The 22,500-nt window shown below is 45.5% G+C and overlaps 1 protein-coding gene across 3 annotated transcripts in view; it reads right to left on the reverse strand.

Annotated features, from left to right (window-relative positions):
- The window catches only part of arhgap46b (Rho GTPase activating protein 46b), a 196,752-nt gene that overhangs the window by 12,133 nt on the left and 162,119 nt on the right, over nucleotides 1-22,500 (reverse strand). For all 3 annotated transcript variants that reach the window (XM_063209164.1, XM_063209163.1, XM_063209162.1), the window contains one exon: nucleotides 18,689-18,762. In XM_063209164.1, the coding sequence (XP_063065234.1) occupies nucleotides 18,689-18,762 (74 nt within the window). The remainder of the gene's footprint in view (nucleotides 1-18,688; nucleotides 18,763-22,500) is intronic.

A 22,500-nucleotide genomic window follows, 5' to 3' on the forward strand; every position in this document is an offset into this window, starting at 1 on the left:
TCGAATTTATCGAGATAGGTGATAAACTTTTCTCTTCTCTTGTACCAGAGCGCGCTTCTGCCTTCCGTCTGTGGCTTGGTTACCACATTTTTTGCCTCTTTTAGGGGGAATTGAAAATTTCGAGATATATATCGTATATCGAGATATAGAGAAAATATTTTATTCTATTAAGTTACAAACTGCAAGTAGAAATCTTGTGCTACTTGTTGTGCTGTGAGTATGACACCCCTGAGATAGAAAAATGCCTTTTGTTGATATAAACCAGGAAATCTATCCTTTTATCTTGGAATGTACAGTTGAGGACGATATTATTAGCCCCCCTCCTGAAATTAGACATATCTCTTCATTGATCATTGAGAATGATCATTATTAATAAAGGTATGTTATTCTGGAAACAAATACACCATGGAGATAGTATCCAATAAGTTAAATTTGGACTTTTCCATTTTCACAATGAGTTTAAACAAAAAAGTGTAAAAATGGCAAGGACAAAATTATTAGCCCCCTTATCATTAATAGTCAATACAGTGCCATTTATGAACAAAAATTGACACCAGGCACTTTGATTAGTTGTTAACTATGTTGGCACATGTCCTACCAGGGATTTTGGCCCAATTTTTTCATTGCAAATAGTTAAGCTGGTCCAAATTGCATGGATGTTGAGGATGGACATTCATTTTCAGCACTCTTCAAATACTATCTAAAGGATTGAGGTCTGAACCACTCCTTGACCATGGTTTTAGTATCCTTGAAGAACATTTGAACTATTTCGGATGCAAGTTTTGGGTTATTATCTTATTGGAAGATCCAGTGAAGATTTTAACTCCCTCTATGAGCATGTTTTTGCAAGGTCACTTTCCACATTCTATCATAATTTTCAGTTTTGATGGTGCCGTACACCCAAACAAGGTTTCCTGTGGCTGAGGCTGCCACAGAATGATGCATCCACCACCATGTTTAATTGTGGAAACCATCTTATAACGATTCAAGGCCTATCCCTTTCTTCACCTGACAGAAGCAGAATTCATGCATCAAAGCAGGTGCAATTGAATATCATCAGATGAAAGCAGAGACGTTCAAAACTCATTTTTGACTTTCAAATGTTCACAGGCAAAGCTCAATACAGGGGTGATAGTGAAAAAAAATCCTGAGCCTGAACTTTTTTCCTGGTCGGGGAGGGGGGGCCGGGGGACGACGGGACATACTGCATATGAGACGTAATGTAGGCCTTATTATTATTCAAACACATTATTCAAACATTTAAGATAATGTTTTCATTTTTGCATTATTTCTATAGTGTTATTCACGAAAACACAGATCATTTCCCTGTTGGTAGGCTACAGCACTTGGCTGAAAGAAACTGACCACCACGTTCAATTCTAGCTGTAAAAACGAATACCAACGTATGCAGTTAGAAATGCATTCTAGGCTTGTGATGTTGCACTAAAGTTATTGAGGTGGGTATTGAACCAATGCAACATTTCAACACCAGAATGCATTTCTGAAAACATGGTGCATATTTTACCACATTGAATTAACTGAAAGCTACACATGTAGCAGCCATACCAAGACAGGTCAGTAGGAGGCAATACTACTCCAAAGTACAGTAACTACACTCTGTCCAAAATAGAGGAGGTGATTACCAATTAATTGAGCAATACTTTTAAATGACATGACATTTGCTGCAAGCTGATAAGTTTCATTTTCATTGGGACATTGCTCATATAACTTGTATAGGCTACTGGACATACGTTTAGATAGCCTACTCGTGGCCCCATGGTCTACCCAGAGCCATCTAATAACAGAGTTGCGCAAACCGGGGACCAGGAAGTCGGTTGGTGATGTGATTCGCGTTGATTAAAATGTTTCTTAACAGTAAACTTCTGTTCTTGGAAACTAACACAGAACCATCACATACCAAACAAAGATTAAGTACAAACAAATTACATGACCTTTACCACATTTTCTGTGTTATACCGCCACCTCCTGGAACTAAGTAACTTCTAATAGAACTAAAGTCAATGGGGATTTCCATGTTAACTCTCCGTGAGGCTCCATGAGAGCCGCCATTGCTGTGGAAAGATTGGTCCATAGAGGTCTATGGGAGTGGCGTAACTCTGTTATTAGATGGCTCTGGGTCTACCCAGAGCCATCTAATAACAGAGTTGCGCAAACCGGGGACCAGGAAGTCGGTTGGTGATGTGATTCGCGTAGATTAAAATGTTTCTTAACAGTAAACTTCTGTTCGTTGGAAACTAACACAGAACCATCACATACCACACAAAGATTAATTACAAACAAATTACATTACCTTTACCACATTTTCTGTGTTCTACCGCCACCTCCTGGAACTAAGTAACTTCTAATAGAACTAAAGTCAATGGGGATTTCCATGTTAACGCTCCGTGAGGCTCCATGAGAGCCGCCATTGCTGTGGAAAGATTGGTCCATAGAGGTCTATGGGAGTGGCGTAACTCTGATATTAGATGGCTCTGGGTCTACCTATAGCCACAGATTGTTTAAGGGCTGTGCTATAACCCCTGCCTTTCCGTTGTAGGGAAACGCCCTTTAATTACCGGTACATGATATTTAGGGCACAAGCGCATGATTGGCTACGTGCAGGCCCACGTTCACATCGCATATTTCGACTCCACGGATGACAGAACCAGTGGTTATTACGGACAGGACAGTATATATAGCCTGTGTGACTACTGCGCGACTTTCGCATTGGGTTGTAGTCAATTAAAATACATGAAAATCACTCGCGTGTACACACGCCCATTACAATGTACGAGTTGAAAAGATAACAGAAAGCAACAAAAACAAAGACAGGACCGAATTAAGCTACATGAAAATAGCACAGGGCGTGAAGATAAGATGAACATTCACTGCATGTCTAGGTGACACCGTGGTGGCCACATGAACGCAAGCCAAGTATTTGAAGTTCATGAGAGTCTGATATTGATAATTGCCCCCTGCCCGAGAGTAGGGATTAAGTAGCCCAGAGCGTGCAGACAATACAACCTGTGCATCGTGCGTGGTGGAATAACTGGATTCGATTACGCAGAAGGGCTACGACAGGGAGCGCGCGAGAGAGAAAGGCTGTGTGAACCTGTGCGAGGCTGTTTGGGGGTTTTTACAGAGCGCGTTGGTTTAGTCAGCATAACTAATATAAACATCTCCCTGAAATCAGTTTGACACGTGGTTTGTCAGGAATGACGCAAAACACCATCCCTCAATCAACAGTAGACCAAAATCCACGAACTCAGCTCACACTAGCCTACAAGGGGTGTAGGCTAACTAGGCTTGCGAAACATTAGCGATCAAGGCATTCCATTGTCATTTGGACATGTCGCAATGGTAGCCGCTATTCCAATGCAGACCACATTTACGCACTACACCTAGAAAAAAAGTATCATGACGGGCATAGCATAGCCTACCGTTTTGAGCATACAGACTTTTTTTGAAAGAACGTCCATCTCCATCAAAGTTTGTCAACATTGCGCAGTCATTTAGCGCACATAAATGAGGAAAATAGACGAACCTATTTCAAACATATACTCTCACTGAGCCCGTTTATGCGCATCAATAAGCCCTTTTATGGTCAGGTTTTTGGAGTAACCTGCGCAAGGCAAAATCATTCGGGCCCAAGCCAACATGCCACAGTGGGCAAATTAATAACTAAATGGCCTTACCTTCAAACGTTTTCTTGATCACAGAATTTCACTAGTATTCCACTGACATCCACACGGTTCAACACACCCATCACAACTAGCAAGCCATGTGGATTTGTGCTAACAATAGTTGCTAATTTTTATCGGAATCCAAATGGTCTAGACTTGGCCTATAGTACTTTCTTCCGTTTCTTCAGTATAACGAGATGCCATTTTTGGATTTGCCTCCGTCGACAGTGAAAATATCTGAGAAGGGTAACCAGTAGGGGCCTAGAACTCTCTTTACTGTGCATACTGACAGCCAATCTACTTCTCCTTTCACTAGAACTAGAAGACTGCCGCCAGTGATGTGGTGAGTGACTCAAGAGCAAGACGTAACAAATTGATACATTTTTCAGTAAGATGTCGGGATGATACAATTATGGGCTGCTGCTCATTTGGGTTCCTTTCGAGTCTCTTACAACAGGCTGTTGCGCGCTCATTTATTTTCACCATACATTAATGAAGGCCTACGCGATAGTTTATTATTTTATTAATTTTGGGGAAATTATTATTTTATTTTTTTCTACAGCCACGCTACGCCGGATTTCCGGCGCGGCGCCGGACTGCTATCACCCCTGTCAATAACACTCTGATATGCACTGCCTTTAGTAAAGGGGTTCTTCTGTGATGATGGCCCCAAAGCCCAATATGATGACAAGCCCTAACAACTGTCTCTCTTGGGGGGGAAAAAACCTCCAGGTGAGGCCAGTGTAGCAGTGAAGATAATGCCTACACATTTACTTTTATTTTGTTATTTTCATGTCATAAGATGTGTGAACTTTCATTTTATGTTGGTGTTTATTTCCCCAAAATCCTTTCTCTGTATCTAGTTTTGAACTTGCTGGCATTGGGAGATTTGCTCATTTTTTGTGTTATAGCACCCTCTAGTGGCGTGCGCGACCTGTCTTTTGTTTTGCACGTTCTTCTCTGTTCAGTCTGCGCTGAGCTGAGCAGGGAAAGGTACGTATTTTCACGGAGCTCCGATGTTGCAAAGTAATCCGTGTGTTGCAATGTCGCAATGTTGCATCTTTCATTTCAAAATGTTGTATTATCTTATGTACGTGTAAAAACCTTTGTGATGAGCATATTGTTTCGTTTGAAATATGTATTTTGAGAGCACTAAATAGCTATCAAGCTAACCACTTGTTGTAGGCACTGACTAGCCTTTTGTCTCTGACTTGGCGCCTGAATATGTACGGTGTGTTTTTCATGTTAGGCTGGTCCGATGAAGACGTGAATGCGGTGCCTAACCCTTTTGTGCTCTTTTTGTTGTTAAAAAAGGTATGTACTCCCAATACCAGTGAATTGCTATGAGTGTGTTGGTATGTTTGCATTGTATTTTTCTGAATGCATTTGATTATTATTATTAAGTAATTTCCTATTACTCTACTGAGTTTTGTAATGAGAATTCATCAGCCTGTGATGTTACACTATGTAGGATTATGGGCCCTACAGAGCATTTTAATGCAGTTTTATTGTAATACAGTAGTTTTACACTGTACTGTATTTTGTTTTACAATTTTGTGAGTCTGCGCTGAGCTGAGCAGGGAAAGGCTGGTCCGATGAAGACGTGAATGCGGTGCCTAACCCTTTTGTGCTCTTTTTGTTGTTAAAAAAGAAAATAAAAGAATACAGCTGAGGAACAGAACGGCATCAGTGGTCCCTTCTTCCCCCTTTGGCACCGGAACACAACGCAGGGTAGCCGGGACAGTAGAGCGTTCCGGCTACAGTGGTGCCGTGACCCGGATGGTTTCGCTTCAGATCATCGCCAGAGTGATCGCCGGTGGTTGCTGCAGAATACCCTGAAGACGCTGATGTTGTTTCAAGTACTCGTATGAATGCAAACATAATGTGGTTTATGATTATTTAGTTTCAATTTATTCTTCCCTTTTTGTTTTGAGTGTTTGAATACATAACACTGACTAAGAAGTACAACACTTTACATTTTACACTTAATACTGATTATTTACATTACTGAAGACTATTTAACATGGCTGAGGGAAATGACAGGGATGTGCCTTTTAACTGTGATGATGGTGGTAATGCAGTAGTGGGTGTAGGCAGGGGTAAGCTATTTGGGAACGTGGAACCGACTCCAGTTAGGGGTGTTCATGAAATAGGAAACCCTGTATCATCCTCTACATACCTGGTTACTGACTCGCACACACCCACACCACACAGGCCTGGCCCTAGTCTGAGGAATTTTCCTGGAATAGGCAGGGGTGTTAGTGCAGTACGCCACCCTGTATCGTCATTCACACGCATGCACACTGATGAGCCCCCTAGTCCAGGTGTGGACACCACTGACATAGGCCATCTCATTACACAGTTGGCCCAACAAATAGGTGAGAACATCGCAAGTCAATTAAATAAATCCACTCAGAGTCAACAAAGTCAGCCCACTCCCACTCTTAACACACCCAGTCTGAACATGGGCCAGGGACAGTCTGACTTAAACATGACTGGAGTCAAGTTGGTGATGAAGACAGATGTCCGGGAGCCACCATACTTCAGAGGGGATGGGACTGATAAGCACACAGTGCATGAGTGGGAAGAAATCATGGATGTCTACCTGAAAAAGAGGGGAGTCCCACCACAAGAGTACTCCCAAGAAATCCTGTCCAGACTGATGGGAAAGGCCAGAGACATTGTTAAAGTTACACTGCGTAGTGTTCCATCCTTAAAGCCTGCAGAGAATCCTAAGCTTGTCTTTGATGTACTCAAGCAGCATTTCAGTGAAGTAACTTACTCCTCAATGCCTCTAGCAGATTTTTATAACACACTCCCCCTGAATGGTGAAAGCCCAATGGACTACTGGATCCGCTTGAACAAAGCTGTGGACGTCGCGGATGAGTGTCTGAGAAGACAGGGGCGAAACATTGAAGACCCCTCACATGAAGTCACAATGATGCTGGTGAAACACTGTCCTGACCCCGCCCTCGCCAGTGTCCTGAAGTGTAAGACAGCTGAGAAGTGGACAGCAAACGAGATTCAGGAGCATCTTGTCGAACACCAGAGGGAGGCTCGCACAAAGTCTCAGACCAGGTCAGTTCGACCAAAGCACATTGGCACTCATGTACAGACATCCACGACCGAAGCAGTCGCTGTAGACAATGCCTGTGAGCCTGCTCCTCTCCAAACTACAGTGGGGCAGCCATCCCCATCTCCGACCGAGAGTGTTTACATTCAGTCTCTCATCAGCCTGTTGGATCGTGTGCTGGAGCAGAAGGCTCAGACAGCGGCAGTTGAACCAACATACAAGGGGCCAGTAAACATTTTCCAGAGGAAATGCAGAGTGTGTCAGTCCACTGAGCATTCAACAACTGTTCACTGTAGGCAGGAGAATCTGTGCATGGGCTGTTACAAGCCAGACCACTGGAAGAAAGACTGCCCACAGCGCAAGCCGAGATTCAGTGCCACACCACAGCAGGCCCAGGCACAGCCCCAAGGCCAACAGCATGGCACACATTTAAACTAGGTGGCCCGCATTTAGCGAGGGAGCGTGTGGGCATTGAAACATCTACCCTCGAAGCAAATGAAGAATTAAAAGAGATGTATGTGAACGTCTGTAAAGTAATGCCAGATGATTGTAAAGTAATTGTACAGAACACCCAGACCGTTGAGCCATTCGGTGAATTGTTCCATGCCCCAGTGATGATCAATGGTGCAGCTGAGCTGAGAGGGTTACTGGATACGGGGTCAATGGCCTGCACGATCAGTGAAGAGGCAGAGCGGAGACTCGTGTCGGAGAACGTTTTAACTCAGCTGCAACAACCAACCGAGCGCATCATCCTTGTAGGCTGTGGGGGAGTACAGGTGAGCCCCAAAGGCATATATGACATGGAACTGAGTCTGTATGGTGTGAAGTGCACAGTCCCGGTCCTGGTGGTGCCTGGCCAGAAAGATGAGATCATTGTGGGGACCAACATGTTGAAGCATGTGCTGCGCCAGCTGAAAAATGATGACAACTACTGGGCGCTTCTCTCACGCAACACACAGGAGTCTTCTGAGTGTGAGCCGTTTTTGGAGATGATGGCCAGCCTCACGAGGTGGAGGGGTGCAGATGTGCCTGAAAAAGTAGGTACCGTGAAGCTGACCCAAGCCGTGACTCTCCTCCCCAAACAAGAGTACCTCCTGTGGGGTAGGCTGCCCAGTAACGTGCCAATGTCACCCGGGAGCACTGTCATAGTGGAGTCATCTACATCCAGGTGTGTGCCTCGAGGCATTATGGTCGGCAGAGTGATCACGCCTCTGTGGGGGGATGGCTGGACTCCAATGAAAGTGACCAACATCACAGACAAGCCGCTTACCCTGAGAAAGAACTCCAAGATGGCCGATGTCTCCCCGTGCGTTGCTGTGGAAGATGTCTCTCTATTCCAGGGCAACTGCCGGGGAGAGAGTGGCCCCATTGACATCACTCGGTCCGGACAGAGCGAGTACTCCAACCTCGAGCAGCGGCTTCGGAGGTGTGGCTTGGGGGATGTGGATGTCGACCGCTGTGAGGCGAGCCCTTCCACAAAAGCCCAGCTGGCTACGCTGCTTGAACAGTATCACGATGTCTTCTCGAAGCACCATCTGGACTGTGGAGAAGCCAAAGACTTTGTGCATAGGATCCGACTCACAGATGATCGTCCTTTCCGCCTTCCATATCGCAGAGTGCCACCAGCACACTACCAAAAGTTGCGGCAAGTTCTCACTGAAATGGAGGAGCAGGGAATAATTCGCAAGTCTATGAGTGAGTACGCTTCCCCCCTCGTAATGGTCTGGAAGAAAAATGGTGACCTTCGCCTATGCACAGACTTCCGATGGCTGAATGCGAGAACCATCAAGGACGCTCACCCTCTGCCTCACCAGTCAGACTGTCTGGCAGCCTTAGGTGGAAACTCGGTCTTCAGCACCATGGACCTCACTTCAGGTTTTTATAACCTACCCATGCATGAAGACGACAAAAAGTACACAGCCTTCACAACACCTCTAGGCCTCCACGAATATAACAGAATGCCACAGGGGCTTTGCAACAGTCCAGCCTCGTTCATGAGGATGATGTTGAGCATCTTCGGCGATTTAAACTTCAGTAGCCTCCTTTGCTACCTGGATGATCTGTTGGTCTTTGCCCAGTCTGAACAAGAGGCCCTCGAGAGACTGGAGATTGTCTTTCAGCGGCTCAGAGAGCACAACTTGAAGTTGAGTCCCAAAAAGTGTCATCTGTTGCGGCGTTCTGTAAAATTCCTTGGGCACATCATCGACGGTGAGGGTGTTGCTGTCGACCCAGAGAAAGTGGAAGTCATTGTAAAGATGTCAAAGACGGACTTGATGGAAGATGACGGCTGCACTCCCTCAGTCCGCAGGGTCAAGTCCTTTCTGGGGATGGTATTTTATTACCAACACTTCATACCCCACTGTTCTGCCATAGCCAAGCCACTGTTCGCCCTAACAGCTGGACAGAAACGTAAGGGGAAGACAAGCAAGGTTGGTCAGAATCCAGGTGTCTTCAGAAAGCTCAAGCCTGCGGACTGGACAGAAGACTGTGACGCTGCCTTCCTCAGTCTCAAGGAGAAACTCCTGAACTGTGTAGTCCTCACTCATCCAGACTTCTCCAAGCCACTGATCTTGTCCATTGATGCCTCTCTTGACGGTCTCGGGGCAGTTTTATCTCAGGTGTCAGAAGGAGAGAGTAAGGCACGGCCCATCGCCTTTGCAAGTAAGACTCTGTCAGGTTCGCAGAAGAGATACCCAGCCCACCGTCTCGAATTCTTAGCACTTAAATGGAGTGTTTGCGAAAAATTCAGTCACTGGTTGAAGGGGCACTCTTTTACTGTGTGGACAGACAATAATCCTTTAACCTACATAATGACAAAACCAAAACTTGACGCCTGTGAACAACGGTGGGTTGCGAAACTGTCCCCATACACATTCAGTCTCAAGCATATCCCAGGGCCCCAGAACGTTGTGCCAGATGCCCTAAGTAGAGATCCCTTTGCAAAATCAGTGGGCAAGAGGCTGATCAGTGAGCCCTATGAGAGTCTGTTGGCAGAGGCTGACGGGACAAAAGAGGACGGAGTGCAGGACGTTTTCCGCTGCAAGGTCCAGTGTCTTCAGGCTTGCCATGTGGCCTCAGGCAATCCCCAAAGCATGCCATCTCGCGGTCTCGACTCCTCTGAAGTGAAGTCTGCCTGTGACTCTCATACCGAGTGGGAAAGTGGTGCACAGTTAAGAGCAATGCAGTATCTGAAGGCTTTACCTCAGGCCGCACTCCCCGAGCAAGACGTACCAGCGGCTTTCTCCACTGATGAGCTGCGGCGGAGCCAAGAGGAAGACCAGGTCATTCGGAGCGTCTTGCCATTTGTTCTGGGTGGCCGGCCGCCACCTAGACGGGAGAGAAGCAAGTTAGCCCCGACCGCCCAGATACTTTGCAAGCAGTGGCATAAGTTGAAGGTCCTTGATGGAGTCCTCTATCGGGCCACCAAAGATCCCTCAACCCGTGAGAGAAGGTTCCAACTGGTTCTGCCTGCTAGCCTGAAAGCAACGGCCCTCTCCGGTGTCCATGATCTCGCTGGGCACCAGGGGCAAGCCAGAACGGTGCGCCTTGCCAGACAGCGCTTTTTCTGGCCGCACATGGACAGAGACATCAAAGACTATGTTAAGTGCTGCCAAAGATGTATCCTTGCAAAGACACCTGAACCAGCAGCCCGAGCACCCTTAGAGAGCATCCGCACATCTGCTCCCATGGAGTTGGTGTGTATCGACTTCTGGAGTGCTGAGGACAGTAAACAGAGATCAGTGGATGTTTTGGTCATAACTGACCACTTTACAAAGTTGGCTCACGCATTCCCCTGTGTCAATCAAACTGCAAAGCAAGTTGCAAAGAAACTATGGGACAATGTGTTCTGCATCTACGGCTTTCCAGAACGAATACATTCAGACCAAGGAGCCAATTTTGAAAGCAAACTCATCTCCGAACTCCTCAGCCTTGCCGGGGTCTCAAAGTCACACACAACTGCATATCACCCCATGGGAAACGGGCAAACCGAAAGGTTCAATAGGACACTCGGAAGCATGTTGCGGGCCCTCCCTCTGGCAGCAAAACAACACTGGGCTCAGCAGATACAGACTTTGACCTTTGCATACAATGCTACAGTTCATGAAACGACTAGTTACGCCCCGTTTTATTTGATGTACGGTCGAGTCCCAAGACTCCCAGTGGATGTGGTGTTCAAACAAGTCCTGAAGGACCCAGTTGTTACAGACTTCAATACTTACGCCGGCAAACTGGTGGCAAACCTTCACGAAGCTGCCACCATTGCTCAACAACACACAAGGAAACAGCAGCAGCATCAAGCCAAGGGATACAACAAAAAGGCCCGTGGCACTCACCTGAACATTGGAGACAGAGTCTTGCTAGCTAACAAAGCTGAAAGAGGGAAACGTAAACTAGCAGATAAGTGGGAACCTACCATGTACACTGTTACCGGGCGTAATCCTCAGACTCATGTCTACCAAGTCACGGATGAGAGCGGGAGGACTAAAGTTTTCCACCGTAACTTGATGCTGGATGTCAGCTTCTTGCCCATCGTCCAACCAGACAGTGAAGAGTCAGAGGCAGGTGCTTCGGATGCGGTCAGTGAGTGCGACCCCTTGTCCTCTGATGTTGTGAGCAACCTGGCGGTGGATGCCTCTGAGGACCGTACCTGCTCATGGATCATGGAGAAGGCGGATGCCAACTCTCTTGCTGGTGAAGAGGATGCTGACTTGGAGATGGATGATGACTTGCCACAGTCACTGCCTGGTGCCCCTGATCAGTTAACAAGTCCCCCGTCTTCAAGAGACGTGCCCAGTCCCTCATGCCCAACTGACACTGACCCGCACCTTGTTGACACTACTGACCTAGGTAACACAGGGTCCCCCAACATAATTTCACCCACCCCAGCTACTGATAGTCAGAGCACCACACAACACATAGGGCCTGAGAGACGCACCCGCACAGGCAGAGTTGTTAGGGCAGTTAACCGTCTGATTGAGTCTATGGCTCAAAAACCCTTCACACGAGAGCTTATGAGGTCTGACAGGTCAATGTCCCTACTTTCGTTATTTTAAACAGTAGGAAATAGCAACAGGACTGTTGTAGTGTATCGTTTTGTATGTTGAGTTACATCTCGAGGTTTTGGTATGGTGTAGAAGGGCACCTTACTTACTAGAAGGAATAATAGTCTGATCACCTATTGTTTACTTCGAACTTACTTTTAAGTAGCTATATATGCTGTAAATTGGGAATACGGTCCCGTGGTTACCTTGGGTGGAGAGAACATGAACGTGGTACACTTGTGTTAGGTTATTTCACTAGGACGCCCTCTTAGTATTCAGGATTTTGGTGAAATCAAAGAGGGGTGAATGTAGCAGTGAAGATAATGCCTACACATTTACTTTTATTTTGTTATTTTCATGTCATAAGATGTGTGAACTTTCATTTTATGTTGGTGTTTATTTCCCCAAAATCCTTTCTCTGTATCTAGTTTTGAACTTGCTGGCATTGGGAGATTTGCTCATTTTTTGTGTTATAGCACCCTCTAGTGGCGTGCGCGACCTGTCTTTTGTTTTGCACGTTCTTCTCTGTTCAGTCTGCGCTGAGCTGAGCAGGGAAAGGTACGTATTTTCACGGAGCTCCGATGTTGCAAAGTAATCCGTGTGTTGCAATGTCGCAATGTTGCATCTTTCATTTCAAAATGTTGTATTATCTTATGTACGTGTAAAAACCTTTGTGATGAGCATATTGTTTCGTTTGAAATATGTATTTTGAGAGCACTAAATAGCTATCAAGCTAACCACTTGTTGTAGGCACTGACTAGCCTTTTGTCTCTGACTTGGCGCCTGAATATGTACGGTGTGTTTTTCATGTTAGGCTGGTCCGATGAAGACGTGAATGCGGTGCCTAACCCTTTTGTGCTCTTTTTGTTGTTAAAAAAGGTATGTACTCCCAATACCAGTGAATTGCTATGAGTGTGTTGGTATGTTTGCATTGTATTTTTCTGAATGCATTTGATTATTATTATTAAGTAATTTCCTATTACTCTACTGAGTTTTGTAATGAGAATTCATCAGCCTGTGATGTTACACTATGTAGGATTATGGGCCCTACAGAGCATTTTAATGCAGTTTTATTGTAATACAGTAGTTTTACACTGTACTGTATTTTGTTTTACAACTTTGTGAGTCTGCGCTGAGCTGAGCAGGGAAAGGCTGGTCCGATGACGGCGTGAATGCGGTGCCTAACCCTTTTGTGCTCTTTTTGTTGTTAAAAAAGAAAATAAAAGAATACAGCTGAGGAACAGAACGGCATCAGTGGTCCCTTCTTCCCCCTTTGGCACCGGAACACAACGCAGGGTAGTCGGGACAGTAGAGCGTTCCGGCTACACCAGGTCAATAACAATCATCTAGGCAGGTGTCCAATGCTTCTTTGGTCTAATGAGGCTAAGCAGTTTCCACAGTTACACATAGTGGAAGGGCATCAAGTTTAGTCTGTTATTCAGCCTCAGACACAGGGAGTCTGGGTCTGAATCTGGATTGCTGGGTCTTCCAACAACATTGTAACCCAAAGCATACATTTAGATTAGTTCTTAGGTTCTTCAAGGACACTAAAACCATGATATTGGTATCACCCGCTCATAGTCCAGTCCTCAATCCCACTGAGAGTCTGTGGTTAATGTCTATGCTCAGCATCCATGCGATTTGGACCAGCCAGAACACTTTGCAGTGAAGAAATGGGCCAAAATCCCTAGGTAGCAACTTATCAGAGCCTGTTATCAGTTTTGGTTCATAAATGGCGCCATATTGACTATTAATGATCAGGGGGCTAATAATTTTGTCCTTGTCATTTTTGCCCTTTTTTGTTTAAACTCATCGTAACAATAGAAAAATCCAAATTCAACTCATTGAACATTATCTCCATCAGTGTATTTGTTTCCAGAATAACAGAAACGGTGAATAATGGTAATTCTTACTGAGAAATCCAGAGAAATGTCTAATTTCAGGAGGGGGGCTAATAATATCGTCGTCAACTGTATATACACAATAGTCCTATCTTGCCATGGGGCCCGGATGTCTGATTATGAGTCCACCAACACAAACACCACCTCTAGGGGGCCACAGCTGGGACTGTATGTGTTCAGTTGATGGTGGTGGCTGGGAGATTATAGGGTGGAGGCCTGGACTACCTAGGGCGGAGGTCTGTCTGCACTACTGCCTCTACCACAACTAGTATGTTAACTATGTAAGGCCTGCCGGAGGAGTATTAGTTTATTTCTGGAAGCTTTATGTTTTTGGGGGGTGATGCTGAAGCTGAAAGGTTGTTTTGAACATCCTTCACAAGACGCTTGCCGGTACAAACACACACGCCTTGAAACACACACACGCACATTAGGGTGCATCAGTTGCCCCCTATGAAAAGATATCGCCTTGGCCCTATAGTAAAAATGTTCTACACCCAGTAAAAACACACTGTGTAAAATATTTTGAAATTTGGATGAAGTCTACCGGGGCCACCAGCCCCATGAAAATGGAAAATAGTGGTGATAGTCAGAATCTTGGAATAGAAATGGACATTTTGCTGCATAAAGCTACCCAATAAAAAACATATTGTCTCAGCTCTGTGATAAAAATGTTCTATGCACAGTAAAATCACTCTGTGTAAAATATTTTGAAATTTGGATGAAGTCTACCGGGGCCACCAGCCCCATGAACATAGAAAATAATGGTGATAGTCAAAATCTTGGATAGAAACAGGGATGGACTGGCCATCTGGCATGGCGGGCATTTCCCAGTGAGCCCCACACCAAAAATACTGAATCAAACAAAGATATCGCAAACCACGCCCACTCAATGCAAAAGCGTGTGATCAAGTTGGGTCTCCTAAGGCAGTGGTTCCCAACCTATGGGTCGGGACCCAACTTATGGGTCGCCAAAGATCCACAGGGGGTCGCGGAGCCCTCTTGATTTTAAGGGGTTTCATTTTAAATATATATATTGCCCATGTTGAATAAATGACAAAGCATTTAACTAATAAATGCATAGAAGCAACAAATTGTAAGTGCTACATTAAACATTTATTCTATATTTGACCAAAAAATTAGTTTCCACAGGAAACAGAGGGCATCTTGTGACTCCGTCTCGTGCGGGCGCTCGCATGGTTGGGTCACCAAAGCTTACAATAGTAGAAACATGGGTCCCTTAAGAAAAAGGTTGGGAAGCACTGTAAGGGGGCGTTGTCCCCTACTTCTTCTTGACGTGTTTGCGCAAGACGTGCGCTACCGCCATCTACAGCGCTAAGGGGACTTCATTGATTCTCAACCTCAGGACTCCGAAGGTCTCCTAACCGAAGGTCTCCTAAAGGGGCGTTCACCCGACATAAAGTGGATACCGGAAAGGATACAAAATGACGCTTCTTGGTTACATCCACTTTCTTTGCCCGCACCCTCGTGGGCCCCCATTTTTTTTTTTTTACATTACTGAAAATAGGGGCCCATGAGGGTGCGGGGCCCACCGGTGAGTCAGTTCTCCGGCACTAGTAATAATGAGGGGGCCCCCTTAAATCCAAAAGTGCCCGGGCCCTATTTATCGCCCAGTCCAGCCCTGAATAGAAATGGACATTTTGCTGCATAAAGCTACCCAATAAAAACATATTGCCTCAGCTGTGTGATAAAAAAAAAATTCTATGCACAGTAAAATCACTCTGTGGAAAATGTGTTGAAATTTAGATTAATTCTACTGGGTCCACCAGGCCCATGAAAATACAAAGCAATGGTGATAGTGATGGGCAACCTGGATTCCAAAGTCCAGTGCCACATATTCCAAATATAGCCGATATAATGAACCAGCTGACCCACTGCCAGTATCAAGCAAGAGATTGCGAAGTTGTATGACTTTTGTGTGCTTCACCTGTGGGCCTACAGGATTGTACAGGTAGCTGTTAATACCTGGTGGAGCATCTGTACTAAAGCTGAGAATGTTCCTTGGAATGACTTGTGTTTTTTTTAAGAAATCCCTGCAGTAGTTCAATAGAGTACATACAATACAACTGTATGTGATGTTGGAAAGAGTGGCTTCCCAAAACCTGTACTTAAGTGGCTTCTAGGTATGTCATGGGTATCACCAGGTCCAGAGTCCATTGCCAAGGGCCTCTCAGGTAAGTTATGGTACTCATCTGATGGAGTAAAGTGAAATACTACCACAGGCGATGGGATAAAAAAGTAATGGCACTCTTCAATACAGTTGTATTGACTGCTTTGTAGCCTAGGCATTCCAAGGAACATTCACAGCTTTGGTACAGATGTTCCTCCATGAATTGTAGGCCCACACAGGTGAAACACACAAATATAACAGTCATGCAGCTTTGCAATCTCTTGCTTGATACTAGCAGTGGTCCAAGGCAGCAAGGAATTGATATTGTGCTGCAAAAGAGCAAATTTGCCTAAATATAGCAGTTTGACCATCAGTCTGTCCTGAGACTGAAGTCTGTGTAAGTGGATCGACTGAATACACAACCTGCTTAGATATTCCTTCTGTTTGTGCTCCCAATACAGGTGATCTCACTAATTACCTCATCAACCTGGTTTAAGTGGTAATTAGGCTCAGCTGGTTCATTATATTGGCTGGGGCAAATGTGTCACGCGGTTTGTCCACCTCTGTTTTAAGATAATGGCAAACCTAGATTCAAAAGCTACAATCCAGTGCCACAGATTTCAAATTACCTGGTTTTACCTGTCCAATTGCCCTAACTGGAAAGGTAAAACTAGGTATGTCATTTGGAATATGTGGCACTGGACTTCAGCTTTGGAATCCAGGTTGCCCATCATCATCACCATTATTTTGTATTTTCATGGGCCTGGTGGACCCGGTAGAATTCATCTAAATTTCAACATATTTTACACAGAGTGATTTTACTGTGCATAGAACATTTTTATCACAGGGCTGAGACAATATGTTTTTTATTGGGTAGCTTTATGCAGCAAAATGTCCATTTCTATTCCAAGATTCTGACTATCACCATTATTTTCTATTTTCATGGGGCTGGTGGCCCCGGTAGACTATATCCAAATTTCAAAATATTTTACACAGTGTGTTTTTACTGGGTGTAGAACATTTTTACTATAGGGCCAAGGCAATATCTTTTCATAGGGGGCATCTGATGCACCCTAACGCACATGCAAACGCGCGCACACACACAGCACGCACGCACACACACACACACTTTCCACTCTCTAAAGGGCAGCCAAGGGCGTTCAATTTGTTTTCATTTTTAGTTCTTCTTATAACCTCAGGGTGTCTCAGGTTTGGAGTAGTACACACAAATACACACACACACACATACACACACACATACACACACAAATACACACACACACACACACACACACACACACACACACACACGCACGCACGCACACGCACACACACCCTTCTTTCTGTCTCTCAGGTCCCTCCCACCATCCCACCCCTCGTGCACACACTTCAGTTTGGGTTAGCAGATTAGTGCATAGTTTACAAACTGCTTGCTGGCGACTGCGGACGTGATTGCTAACACATGGTAGCTGTTCCGGAAAGCTCCGCTCTCTCACCATGCTTCACAGCCACTGCTAACATCACCTCAGGGCCCTTCAATAACTCATAACAGTCACTGAGGGAGTGAGAGAGAGAGAGAGAGAGAGAGAGAGAGAGAGAGAGAGAGAGAGAGAGAGAGAGAGAGAGAGAGATAAAGAGAGAGATAAAGAGAGAGATAAAGAGAGATAAAGAAAGAGATAAAGAGAGAGATAAAGAAAGCGACAGATTCAGGGAGGTCGAGTAGACTGGAGGTGCTTTCCATGCCTTGGCTTACCTCGCAGAGAGGAAACCAAACAGTTTCACTATCAGTCAACCAAAACAATGTGCGACCTGAGGTTTGATTTCAAACATTAACACAGGTCACTTGCAGTGCGAGCGGCAAGGACCGTGTCGAGCCTTATGCAGATATCAGGCAGTCTTAGTAGTAATTGGTGTTTCTTATTCATTCATTTTCAATGGAGTTTTAGTTGCCACAACGCCACTCATGCCATTTTAACATCTGCTGCCATCCAACATCAAGGACCACAATGGAAATAAGCCCTTGGGCTTTATTGTGTAATCCTGACTCTCTGTTGTTTTCTTTTAGTGAAGTATGTGGTGTGGTTTTTACTTGAAACTAATCATGTATTTGCTTTTATTCAAGAACTGAGACTGTCAAATAAAGTCAATCAATCAATCAATCAGGTTACCTTCCGATGGCTTCCTAAATCCCCCACACATTAGTCATGATACACAGAGGGCAAATCTGAAACAGTTACTCGTTTACTGCATAGTGCATACTATGAAGTGCATCTGAAAGCAGGAGTGCTCAACATCGTCATTGCAAGCTAAGTTACTAAGTACTTAGTTGCAATGCAATTTCCCATTGGTTACCTACTAAGTTGCTAACTGGTCAGAAATGATCCTTTCGAGAAACGGAGTGCAGGTAGGAAGTATCGTTTTTAAGAGTTGGTTTGAACACAGCACAATCTGCTCAGTACAGTCATGTACAAGCATGCAAATGAAAGCTCATTCAGTTCTCTTTCCAGTATTGCAGTTTCAGCTCATGGTTTTGACGATGACATTGTGGATGTTTGAAAGAGTGGCTCAAGCTAGTTGCATGTTGTACATGTCTGACAAATATCCTGTCAAAGTTCAGACCCTTCAACTGTTTTAAGGATGGAAAAAAGTATTCGCCGTCTTTTCCAAGGGCCCCAGTGACCAAATCGATATCATCATTTTACATACAAATAGTACAGTTATAATGGCATTCATTCATTGCATTTGGAAAATAGGCCTGGCCTGACCTGAAAAACTTCCTTTTGTCCCTGGACAACACAATACACAGTAACAGTAGCCCGAGCTGTGCAAAGTGAAACGCTCAGTCACTGTCTTTTGCTTACCTTCTTCCCTCCTGTGACTGCAACCTTCTGTAGCTTGCGGTAGCAGTACTTGGCATAAGTGCTGACCGGTAGACCTGAGGACAGGACAGAGGAGAGGAGAGGACAAGGAGAGGACAGAGAACAAAACAAGAGCATTATTGTTTTGATTCTCTGAAGGTCATAACGTTTCAAAACTTTATAAATACAAGGAGGTATTTTTTCATCTGCATGTGGATGTCTAAACAGTTTGGAGGTTTGTACGTGTGCGTGTGTGCGTATGTGTGTGTGTGTGTGTGTGTCTGTGTGTGTGTGTGTGTGTGTGTGTGTGTGTGTGTGTGTGAGAGAGAGAGAGAGAGAGAGAGAGAGAGAGAGAGAGAGAAAAAGAGAAAAAGAGAAAAAAAGAGAGTTTGTGTGTGTGTATGTTTGTGTGTGCGCTACTGCATGTGCATGTGCATACTGTACTGTATGTCAGCACGTGTGTGTGGCTCTTGAGTGTTCCTGCACATGTGTCTGACCTTATGCATGTGCTAAAGTTTAGCATGTGCATTTTGTTCGCGTGCCAAATGAATAGCATTAACTCATAACGTCATTATGTCATCATAGCTCCCTCTATGGTTCAGGATGTTTTATTACGGTTCACCCAAAGCGTAGGAAAACACTCAGCTGCAGAAGAGAGCCTAACCACGGATCCAGTTACCGTCAAATGATCAAAAGATACCCCACTAGCTACGGGTTTTTTGTTTCTGTGTTTTTTTTCTCTCTTCCCACTCCATCCAGCCGAGCGGGACATTCCACAATGGATTCTTCAAAGCCGCCAGAACAAAAATATCTCCTGGGCAGAACAGCATCAATTAAGACCTTAAAGTACTTAAAGACTCCATATGTTCTATATGTGCTACCGATGATGACTCTAAAAATTCTGTTTTTTACGACTGCGGAAGGTTAGTATTTCTTTCAGCTGCCTTAACCGCCACTGTTTCTTTAATGTTCCCTTGACGTTGGGTCCCCCCTGCCCTGGTCGTCTTTGCTAGCCACTGTAATGGGTCTTGCAGACTGGCCTAGTTGTGAGATGAAAGTGGCATGGGGGTTCCACCACTTGTACCGTACACATGCATCATTAGACTCTTACTCCCACCACCAACCCAGCTGGGGTATTCACGCACGCACGCACGCACACACGCACGCACACACTCACGCACGCACGCACGCACGCACGCACGCACACACACACACACACACACAAACACACAAACACACATGCACACCCACATGCACAAACGCACAGACACACAGACACACACACAAATTGTACTCAATTGTACCTAATGAGATGGACAGACTGTGTTGTTACTGAAAAACACTAAAATCCTAACAAGAACCACATATTTGATCCAACCCACGCAGGGCAGTCATGGGTGAGCGGTTAGGGCGTCAGACTTGCATCCCAGAGGTTGCCGGTTCGACTCCCGACCCGCCAGGTTGGTGGGGGGAGTAATCAACCAGTGCTCTCCCCCATCCTCCTCCATGACTGAGGTACCCTGAGCATGGTACCGTCCCACCGCACTGCTCCCCATGGGGCGCCACTGAGGGCTGCCCCCTTGCACGGGTGAGGCATAAATGCAATTTCGTTGTGTGCAGTGTACAGTGTTCACTTGTGTGCTGTGGAGTGCTGTGTCACAATGACAATGGGAGTTGGAGTTTCCCAATGGGCTTTCAGGGTCAGCTCATCGTACAGAGTAAGAAAAGTACACAGGTCTACTGGTTATTCAGACAAGTTATCTGTGTTATAAGTAAGTTGTTTCTTGTTTTAACTTCTACTTTGGACACCTCTGGACAGATGCCATACAAACAGGTCCAAAGTGGTATGGTTGGTGGTGGTCGGCGTGGGCTAAGGTAGTGGTGGAGTAATCATTCAGAAGGTGAAGGGAAGGGAGACAGTAGACAAAGGGGTTCGGGTGGTGCTCAGGCTGGGTGATGACGTAGTGTGTGTGTGTGTGTGTGTGTGTGTGTGTGTGTGTGTGTGTGCGCGTGCATGCGTGCGTGCGTGCATTTGTGTGCATGCGTGCGCGCGTGTGTGTATCCGTGATGATGGTGGTGAGGGGGGTGGGGTGGGGTGGTGGTGGTGCAGCAGTAATCAGATCCTCCATGACACTCATCAGAGACGTCTACACCAAAATGATTTACACCCAACAGCTGACAGCCGTGTGCCAGGGGCAGGGAGAGGGATGTGTGTGTGTGTGTGTGTGTGTGTGTGTGTGTGTGTGTGTGTGTGTGTGTGTGTGTGTGTGTGTGTGTGTGTGTGTGTGTGTGTGTGTGTGTATGGTGAGAGAGAGAGAGAGAGAGAGAGAGAGAGAGAGAGAGAGAGAGAGAGAGAGAGAGAGAGAGAGAGAGAGAGAGAGAGAGAGAGAGAGAGTGTGTGTGGGGGTGCAGTGGCAGGTCAGGGAGGCCATACAGTATGTACAATGTGGGAGGGAGGGAGAGTTGGGTGAGGCAGAGTATCAGAGGAATCCCTGGGCCCTGGGTGCAGCAAGCTGTGGTAGCTAGATGGCTCAATGGCGTTTTAGCAGTAGCACACGTCAAGGTGGTGTTGATTTTTTAAAGGCAAAAACAAAACAAAACAAAAGAAATAGCATTTGATCCCAGATACATAGGAATAACCATACTTTGGCGTCATTGAATGGGGAAGCAATTGAACAGGTAGCTACATACAAAAGTCTTGGTGTTTTATTTGACTTTGAGTTGAAGTTTTTATGTTCAAGTTCTCTTGAAGAGACAGTAAAGGCTCATCTTATCTTATCTTAACACCACTATTGTATGGATTACATTTTTGTTTTGTTTTTTTAGACTCTCTCACGCACACGCACACACACACTAAGAAGAACATTCATAGCAATTATCAATTACTATTTAATTTATGGGCATTAGCTGTGGTTGCACCATCTGACGTCTGAGCCTCAAAAAATGTCTCTGACCCAACTACAGCAGCAGGAGAAGGGCTGGTGGGGGAACAGACAGCAGACAGCTCTCTTAATATGACTGATTGGGCTCGATTACTCAGTAAATGAGAAATATGCACCAGGCCAGGGAGTTAGAGAGAGAGAGAAAGAGAGAAAGAGAAAGAGAGAGAAAGAGAGAGAGAGAGAGAGAGAGAGAGAGAGAGAGAGAGAGAGAGAGAGAGAGAGAAGAAAGAAAGAGAGAGAGAGAAAGAAAAAAAGAGAAAGAGAGAGAGAGAGAGAGAGATGGATATGGTAAGATGGAAAGAAAGAGGGAGGAAAGAGGAGGGCTAGATGGATGGATGGAGGAACAGAGGGGGAGGGGAGAAAGAGCGAGAGAGAGAGGGAGGAGAGGTCCATTGCTCAGGGGTGAAGGGAATGATGATGCTACTTGCCCACTATATATCATCAGGAGCAATAAGACAGCCATAATTACAGGGAGGAGGACAGGCAGAGAGAGAGAGAGAGAGAGAGAGAGAGAGAGAGAGAGAGAGAGAGAGAGAGAGAGAGAGAGAGAGAGAGAGAGAGAGAGAGAGAGGGGGGAGAGCACTGCACTCATCTTTGACTTTTCTCTCTCTTCACTATAATGACTCTTCTAACTTTTTCGCTCTTCTTCTCCCAGCCCCTCCCTCCCTCGCTCTCTAACCACTTTGTCAGCCTCAGTTGCCTCATATCAGTATGCTGCTATCTCATAGCAGGCCAGGAATGTAGTCATGTGGGCTGGGCCGTGTGTGCGCGCGCATGTGTGTGTGTGTGTGTGTGTGTGTGTGTGTGTGTGTGTGTGTGTGTGTGTGTGTGTGTGTGCATGTGCGTGTGTGTGTGTGTGAGCTGGGTGCGCTT

Source organism: Engraulis encrasicolus, chromosome 10 (assembly GCF_034702125.1).
Source record: "Engraulis encrasicolus isolate BLACKSEA-1 chromosome 10, IST_EnEncr_1.0, whole genome shotgun sequence".
In the NCBI taxonomy this organism is placed as follows: Eukaryota; Metazoa; Chordata; class Actinopteri; order Clupeiformes; family Engraulidae; genus Engraulis; species Engraulis encrasicolus.